Below are 10,000 nucleotides of genomic sequence, written 5' to 3' on the forward strand. Positions count from 1 at the left end.
TCTAGAGGTAACGCGTCCGCCTAGGAAGCGCGAGAATCTGAACACGCTGGTTCGAATCACGGCTCAGCCGCCGATATTTTCTCCCCCTCCACTAGACCTTGAGTGGTGGTCTGGACGTTAGTCATTTGGATGAGACGATAAACCGAGGTCCCGTGTGCAGCATGCACTTAGCACACGTAAAAGAACCCACGGCAACAAAAAGGTTTTTCCTGGCAAAATTCTGTAGAAAAATCCATTGCGATTGGAAAAACAAATAAAACTGCACGCAGGAAAAAAATACAAAAAAATGGCTGGCGCTTTAGTGTCGGTAGCGACGCGCTCTCCCTGGGGAGAGCAGCCCGAATTTCACACAGAGAAATCTGTTGTGATAAAAAAAACAACAACAACAAAACCAGATACAAATACAAATAGTCAGTGTGATCGGAAACGATAAACTGAGGTCTCTTGTGCAGCACACGTGAATACCCCCCCCCCCCCCCCCCCCTAAACAACCATTTTGATAGGAAAACAAATATTATACACTTGCAGACAGCAACAACAACAACAGCAACAAAGAAAAACAAGGAGAGGTGTGGGATGAGTGCGCCAACACCGTTGTAACGACGAGCTCTTCCCGAGGAGCGGAGCAGGCCGGGTTTCACACAGGGAAATCCGTTGCGACAAAAAGTACTACAATACAATACAATACACCAACATCCAATGCTGCAAACTTCTTTCTTTTTGTTTCAAAGAAACTTCAGAGGTGACTGACCTGATCTTGACGTTGTCGCTGAGAGGCGGGGGCTCGTAGGACAGAAGAGGGATGCCGCTGACTTCAATGTTCATGTCGTACAGCCCCTGACACAACACACACCACCACCACCTCAGTCGTGATAGGCAGGAAAATACAAAGAATCTATGCATCTCTGGACAGTAGTTCGCTATCATATGTGATACAGCCAGAAATACAACACACACACACACACACACACACACACACACTCACCCACCCCAACCACACACACACACACACACTCACCCACCCCAACTACACACACACACACACACACTCACCCACCCCAACCACACACACACACACACATCAACCACACATACCCCCACCTAGCCCAACCACCACCACCCCCACCACTGACCCCAATCACCACTCACCCACCCCAACCACCACACAGACACCCACCCACCCAAACCACTCACACAACCTCATCCCCCCAAAACCACAACCACACACACCCGCCTAACAACACACAGTGGTGAAGTAGTCGCAAATGGCTATGTATAGGGTGATGCAGAGACCGAAGGAGATACCAACACACACACACACACACACACACACACACACACACACACACCTTCGCCCACCCACCCCTACCCACCCGCACACACCCACACCCACCCGTACACACCCACAACTCACGGTGGTGAAGAAGTCGCCGACCCACTTGGAGATGACGAGGTTGATCATGATGCAAAGGCCGATGGAGATGTCAACACACACACACCTTCGCCCACCCACCCACACCCCACCCACATCCCACCCCTACCCATCCACACCCCACCCACACCCACCCGCACACACCCACAACTCACGGTGGTGAAGTAGTCGCCGACCCACTTGGAGATGACGAGGGTGATCATGATGCAGAGGCCGAAGGAGATGTCCCCCGTGCACTCCACGATGATGACTGTCAGGGAGATGGTGGTCCTCAGGATGCCGCCCAGCTGGGAGGCCGCCCCGACCAGGGCGTACTTACCCACGTCCTTCGCCTGCACGTGCACACACACACGCACGCACGCGCACGCACACACATACACATATATACACACCGGAGCGTACAAGTACACGCACACACACACACACACACACACACACACGGAATCGTGTACACACGGACGCGCGCGCGCACACACACACACACACACACACACAGGGCAGCGTACACACGCACGCACGCACACGCACACACATAAATAAATATATGCACAAACACATAATGCGCATATACAATGCACACACACACACACACACATGATGCGCATATACAATGCACACACCTGCACATAATATGCATACACAGTTACACGTACACACACACATACATACGTACATACACACACAATGTGCACACATACATACACATACAGTGTAAACACATGCACACAGTGTACATAAACGTACATTTATACACACACTGCACACAAACACACACAAAAACAACACATACGCACACACACACATGTACGCATGCACCCATGTGCGCATACATCAGGTTAGAAAATGAGTTAAACTAAAGAACTAACAAACCACTTGCTTATGTCTAGACTTCTATGTTCACCCCTCCTCTCATCACGGACAGCGTTATGGCCCGTTCACAGAACACCAGCCCACCACACACAAAAACCCACCGACCAAAACCTTCGGAAGGCTACTACTGTTCACCTGTATTGTTGCATGCCCTTTATTTTCTTAGCCGATACATCATTAACTATTAGTACATGCACAGAAAAAATATTCCTCCCTCCCCCCCCCCCCCCACCCCCTACAATTTTATTGCCAAAACATAGGGCTGTACTAACACACACCACTTCTAGCGCACCCGGCAGGAAAATAGTAGGCACTGATACTTCGGCTGTCACACAGTACCGGTAGGTGAACATCCACTGAATAAAAACGCAGTGGGTCATATGACAGAAGCAAATGAAAGAACACCCCTCCCACGCCCCAACCTCCCTTGCTTTTGCTCCATTCGTTTTGTTTTCAGACAATTCTAAGCACCTCACCCCCTCAGCTGTGTCCTTTCAAAGGACCACACTTATACTGAATTACACACACACACACACACACATGGCGCGTCCATGCAACTATTTACAAACCCCACATCCCTTAACAACGACGCACCTGGTCGGGAAACAACTGGACCACGCCCATGCCGATGAGGCGCCCCCAGGCGGCGCCGATGGCAAGGGAGGGAATGAAGACGCCGCTGGACACACTCAGCCCGTAGGTCCACACCCCGAGCAGGAAAAACACCACAATGAAGGCCACCAGTGATGCCACCCCGTAAGACTCTGCAACACGGTGGTATCACGCTGTAAAACTGTGCAACACTGTGATATCATCCAGTAACACTCTGCAGCAACAGTGATATCACCCTGTAACACTCTGCAACACATTGATATCATCATGTAACACTGCAACACACTGATATCATCCAGTAACACTCTGCAGCAACAGTGATATCACCCTGTAACACTCTGCAACACATTGATATCATCATGTAACACTGCAACACACTGATATCATCCAGTAACACTCTGCAGCAACAGTGATATCACCCTGTAACACTCTGCAACACAGTGATATCATCCTGTAACACCCTGCAGCACAATGGTATCATCCAGTAACACTCTGCAACACAGTGATATCACCCAGTAACACTGCAGCACAGTGATATCACCCAGTAACACTCTGTAACACAGTGATATCATCCAGTAACACTCTGCAACACAGTGATATCACCCAGTAACACTCTGCAACACAGTGATATCATTCAGTAACACTGCAACACAGTGACATCATTCAGTAACACTCTGCAGCAACAGTCATATCATCCAGTAACACTCTGTAACACAGTAATATCATCCAGTAACACTCTGTAACACAGTAATATCATCCAGTAACACTCTGCAACACAGTGATATCATCCAGTAACATTCTGCAACACTGTGATATCAGCCAGTAACACCCGTAAGACTGCAACACAGTGGTATCATGCTGTAAAACTCTCCAGCACAGTGATATCATCCAGTAACACTCTGCAACACGGTGATATCACGCTGTAAAACACTGCAACTGCGATATCACCTAGTAACACTCTGCAACACAATGATATCACACTGTAAAACTCTGCAACACTGCGATATCACCCAGTAACACTCTGCAACACAGTGATATCACACTGTAAAACTCTGCAACACTGCGATATCACCCAGTAACACTCTGCAACACGGTGGTGTCACGCTGTAAACTCATCCAGTAACACTCCGCAACACAGTGATATCATCCAGTAACACTCTGCAACACAGTGATATCACACTGTAACACTCTAATATCACCCAATAGCACTCTGCAACACCCCGCTATCACACCTAACACTATGAAACTCCATGTTATTACCACGTAATAAATCAGCAACAGTGGTATCACCTCGAAAAACTCTGCAACATACTGATATCACCCTGTAAAACTATGTAACACAGTGATATCACCCTGTAAAGACTCTAACACAGTGATATCACCCTGTAAAAACTCTGCACCATAATGATATCACCCTGTAAAACTCTACAACACTGTTTTATCACCCAGTAACACTCTGATATCACCCAATAACATTCTGCAACACGCCGATATCACCCGTAACACTATGAAACTCCGTGGTTATCACCACGTAAGAAATCCTCTCCACCGTCAGCTGAGTTGGGGTTTGGTTGTTGTTTTTTTCTTCTTAATAACCTCCCCTCCCCTTCCCATGTCCAGCCCCTCGCAAACTCTCCACACACATTGTGTGTGCTGAAAAGAATGTTCTTTCACTAGTCGTATGACTGATGACCCTTCTTCCCAATGTTCAACGTCCCCACTAATTTTTTTTTTCCTTCATGACGCCCATCCCCTGTCCATGACGTCCAATCCTTCAACAATTCTTCATGCACATATAAGGGGGCGAGTGTGTATGTGTGTGGATGCTGAAAATAATGAACGTGTCTAAATCAACTTTGTAGTGAATAGACGAAACAAGACCCCAGCCCTGACTGAACAACTTGATCTTAGAGGACGTCAGCAATTACTACGTCTTTCGACTCCACCCAGTACAGGGCCTACAGTACAGCAGACGGTAAAGCAAGGGGGAGAGTGAGAGGTTCTGACCCAGTGGATCGTGGAGCAGGGACTTGAGGCAGCCCTCCGGTGTGGTTAGAAACATGGTGGACATGGAGTTGTGGGACCCTTCTTTGCAGAACAACTGTAACAATATACACACAGCGTAGCGCTTCATATATATATCTTGGGTTCCATGTTCGTGCGCGCGCGCGCGTGTCTTTTTGTGTATGTGTGTGTGAGTGAGTGAGAGAGAGAGAAAGAGGGAGAGGGAGAAACAGAGACAGAGTGTGCGTGTGTGTGTGCGTGCGTGCGTGCGTACGTGTGTGTGTGTGTGTGTGTGTGTGTGTGTGTGTGTGCAACAGAAAGAGAGCGAGAGCGAGATGCAGGGAGAAACAAGAGAGAGAGAGAGAGAGAGAGAGAGAGAGAGAGCGATGGAGACAGTGAGGAAGGAATGGAGGGAGAGAGAGAGAGAATTGGGGAGAAAGAGATAGAACTGGGAAAGAAAGAGAGAGAGAGAGAGAGCGGGACAGAGAAAGAGATTCAGATTATTTATTCATTAATAGGCCTAGGCCCCTTATGAAGGGGTAAGTGACAATATAAGTAATAACAAACAAAATGAAAATATATAACCAACCATAATACATACACACATTACATAAACGCTGCAATGAAGTACAGCATCTTAAGATGTCACGATATCCCGAAATTTAAATGCCTGGTGTAAAAACAGTGCCAGATTCCATATATCAGCATGTCTCGTGGATGACAATAATAAACTCAGTTTGAATAAACATGGCTGTCGATAGTACTTAGGTGGTATATATTTTTCTCTAATTCTACAAAGAGCTGGACAACGAAAAACAACATGTACCTCGTCTTCTTTGTCTTCTTTACATAGTGGGCAAATTAAATCATTGTCAGTAAAATCTCTGTATCTATAGTAATGTGTAGCTAAGTCTGACACGCCTAACCTAAATCTTGTTGTTACATACTTCAAATACATGTCCATGTTACATACCAAGTACTGTTTAACATCATGCGAATGTCCAAAAGTTCTATAGAAGCTAAATCTTTCACTGTTTTGAATATGGTAATTCCAGTCCTGCCATCTACAAGACAGAGAAAGAGAGAGGATGAGAGAGAGAGGGGGGAAGTGAGGGACAGACAGACAGACAGACAGAGAAACAGGCACAGATAGATACACACAGAAAAACAGACCAAATAGTCAAATCAAACGTCGGTCAATATGTCATGCAGCCCATACACCGAACAACCCCCACACCCCCCGGATCCCCAACAACACGGGCGCAATAGCCGAGTGGTTAAAGCGTTGGACTTTCAATCTGAGGGTCCCGGGTTCGAATCACGGTAACGGCGCCTGGTGGGTAAAGGGTGGAGATTTTTCCGATCTCCCAGGTCAACATATGTGCAGATCTGCTAGTGCCTGAACCCCCTTCGTGTGTATAAGCACGCAGAAGATCAAATACGCACGTTAAAGATCCTGTAACCCATGTCAGTGATCAGAGGGTTATGGAGACACGAAAATACCCAGCATGCATGAACCACGACAGAGTCATCGGCAAGTCGATGTTGGTCGTGTAACGGAAAGAAGACGAAGAAGAACACCCTCCCCCCCAACCAAAAAAAACCAACTCCAACGGTTCCTCACACTGGTGGTGACGGCGTGGGCACTCCTCGGGGTGGCTGAAGTGCACTCGCCCACCCCGAACATGAGCAGGAAGCCGGCCACTGCACTGACCACCGACACCAGACCCGCCTCCGCCACCTTGATCCAGCGATAACGATGCAGGTACCTGCACAACACACCCGTTCAACCTGTCAGGTACCTGCACAACACACCCGTTCAACCTGTCAGATACCTGCACAACACACCCGTTCAACCTGTCAGATACCTGCACAACGCACCCGTTCAACCTGTCAGATACCTGCACAACACACCCGTTCAACCTGTCAGATACCTGCACAACACACCCGTTCAACCTGTCAGATACCTGCACAACACACCCGTTCAACCTGTCAGATACCTGCACAACACACCCGTTCAACCTGTCAGATACATGCACAGCATTCACCTGTTAGGTACCTGCACAACATTCACCTGCGCGCGCGCGCATACACACACACATACAGAGTGAGGGAGGGGACTCATTCATAAAACTAAAAATGTGCCCAAACCACTACCAATCACCACCAAAAAGAGGCAACGAAAGAAGCCCGCGTGAACATTTTTCTCTTTCGTTTTTTTCATTCATAACTTTCATTCTTCTTCAGATGTATTTGAGTAAACCCAATCATCCATTTAACAAGTCGATCAGCAAAGTATTAATTGATTTGCTAAACACATCATAGTCAATCAGCCTGCTGACCGTTCAGCCAATTCCACGTAATTCATAATTACGTATGTGGTTGAATTCAACACAGCCACCCACTCCCGTTTGTAAAGCCGGAACAAACCCCGTGCTTGGATCAGGGTGGATGGGCGACATATAAGACAGAATATGGTTCTGTTCTTTGGAGCTGAATCAACTTATCCTTCATATCAATCACCATCGCCACCACCAGAAGAGTCCAGTAGCGCTATGAACAACACTGACAAGATGGTAGCAACAACATGCCTGATTAAAACATAACCAGCCAGTGGAAACACTGTAAAAAAAAAAAATAAAAAAAAAAGAAAGAAAGAAAGAAAAAAAAGACATTCATTGGTAACTACAGGCAAAGACACTTCCAATGAGACTCATGAACAAGGAAAAAGAAGTTCATTGCGTGAAGTGAAAAAGTAATTAAATGTAACTGTAGATTAATCGTGACAAGAGTTATGTTTTCTAAGCGAAGGCATACGCTTGGGGAAACATTTCGTGATAACACCTACATATCACCTACGTCAGTCTCTCAACCCCCCCCCCCCCCCCCCCCCCGGCCAATAAAAAACAAAAACAAAAAAACAATATAACCCCCCCCCCCGCCCCCCCAAACCCCCCCCCCCGCCCCCCAAAACACCCCCAAAACCCCAACTACTTGTGGTGAGAAAAAGAGTTCAAGTAAAAGACAAATTATGACTGCAGCATAATATCGTTTATAATGACTGCAGCATAATATCGTTTATAATGACTGCAGCATAATATAGTTTAGGAGGGGGCGTGGGGTGTGTGTGTGTGTGTGTGTGTGTGTGTGGGGGGGGGGGGGTTGGGGGTCATGGTCTATGGAGGGTGGAAGTGAAAAGCGAATACAAGCAGCCTGCAATGACTATGATCAGAACGCAATACACTACAGAGAAACAATAACGCACCACGCCACGCTACAACACACCGCAACACGACACAGCCAGGGAGACAGGTTCCACGTGGAACCCAACAACAAGAGCCCCTGCCAACACTCAACACACAGCATGGCCAACAAAGGGGGTGCACTCACTTTTGTCGGAACACTGTCAGCTTGTAGTTCATGACAACGAAGAGAGCTCCAATCAACCCACCTGTATAATCACACAATTATCTTATTAGAGCTCCAATCAACCCACCTGTATAATCACACAATTATCTTATTAGAGCTCCAATCAACCCACCTGTATAATCACACAATTATCTTATTAGAGCTCCAACCAACCCACCTGTATAATCACACAATTATCTTATTAGAGCTCCAACCAACCCACCTGTATAATCACACAATTATCTTATTAGAGCTCCAACCAACCCACCTGTATAATCACACAATTATCTTATTAGAGCTCCAACCAACCCACCTGTATAATCACACAATTATCTTATTAGAGCTCCAACCAACCCACCTGTATAATCACACAATTATCTTATTAGAGCTCCAACCAACCCACCTGTATAATCACACAATTATCTTATTAGAGCTCCAATCAACCCACCTGTATAATCACACAGTTATCCTATAGGAGCTCCAATCAACCCACCTGTATAATCACACAATTATCCTATAGGAGCTCCAATCAACCCACCTGTATAATCACACAGTTATCTTATTAGAGCTCCAACCAACCCACCTGTATAATCACACAATTATCTTATTAGAGCTCCAACCAACCCACCTGTATAATCACACAATTATCTTATTAGAGCTCCAACCAACCCACCTGTATAATCACACAATTATCTTATTAGAGCTCCAACCAACCCACCTGTATAATCACACAATTATCTTATTAGAGCTCCAACCAACCCACCTGTATAATCACACAATTATCTTATTAGAGCTCCAATCAACCCACCTGTATAATCACACAATTATCTTATTAGAGCTCCAATCAACCCACCTGTATAATCACACAATTATCTTATTAGAGCTCCAACCAACCCACCTGTATAATCACACAATTATCTTATTAGAGCTCCAACCAACCCACCTGTATAATCACACAATTATCTTATTAGAGCTCCAACCAACCCACCTGTATAATCACACAATTATCTTATTAGAGCTCCAATCAACCCACCTGTATAATCACACAATTATCTTATTAGAGATCCAATCAACCCACCTGTATAATCACACAATTATCTTGTTAGAGCTCCAATCAACCCACCGGTATAATCACACAGTTATCCTATAGGAGCTCCAATCAACCCACCTGTATAATCACACAGTTATCCTATAGGAGCTCCAATCAACCCACCTGTATAATCACACAGTTATCCTATAGGAGCTCCAATCAACCCACCTGTATAATCACACAGTTATCCTATAGGAGCTCCAATCAACCCACCTGTATAATCACACAGTTATCCTATGACAGCTCCAATCAACCCACCTGTATAATCACACAGTTATCCTATGACAGCTCCAATCAACCCACCTGTATAATCACACAGTTATCCTATAGGAGCTCCAATCAACCCACCTGTATAATCACACAGTTATCCTATGACAGCTCCAGTCAACCCACCTGTATAATCACACAGTTATCCTATAGGAGCTCCAGTCAACCCAACTGTATCATCACATAACATGTGAGAGCTCAATCAACCCACCTATATAACCACACAATTGTCCTATGAGAGCTCCAGTCTACCAACCTGTACAATTACACAATTATCGTTTTAGTTAAACGGAATTATTAAACGTTAACAAAAAACA

The 10,000-nt window shown here is 45.9% G+C and overlaps 1 protein-coding gene across 1 annotated transcript in view; it reads right to left on the minus strand.

Moving 5' to 3' along the window:
* Positions 1 to 10,000, minus strand: part of LOC143300771 (H(+)/Cl(-) exchange transporter 7-like) — a 44,429-nt gene that overhangs the window by 9,867 nt on the left and 24,562 nt on the right. Inside the window, exons 12-17 of the mRNA XM_076614699.1 lie at positions 8,309 to 8,369; positions 6,543 to 6,687; positions 4,922 to 5,015; positions 2,897 to 3,066; positions 1,588 to 1,764; positions 752 to 837 (exon numbers count right to left, since the gene is read on the minus strand). Of these exons, the coding sequence (XP_076470814.1) occupies positions 752 to 837; positions 1,588 to 1,764; positions 2,897 to 3,066; positions 4,922 to 5,015; positions 6,543 to 6,687; positions 8,309 to 8,369 (733 nt within the window). The remainder of the gene's footprint in view (positions 1 to 751; positions 838 to 1,587; positions 1,765 to 2,896; positions 3,067 to 4,921; positions 5,016 to 6,542; positions 6,688 to 8,308; positions 8,370 to 10,000) is intronic.

Source organism: Babylonia areolata, chromosome 26 (assembly GCF_041734735.1).
Source record: "Babylonia areolata isolate BAREFJ2019XMU chromosome 26, ASM4173473v1, whole genome shotgun sequence".
NCBI lineage: Eukaryota > Metazoa > Mollusca > Gastropoda > Neogastropoda > Buccinidae > Babylonia > Babylonia areolata.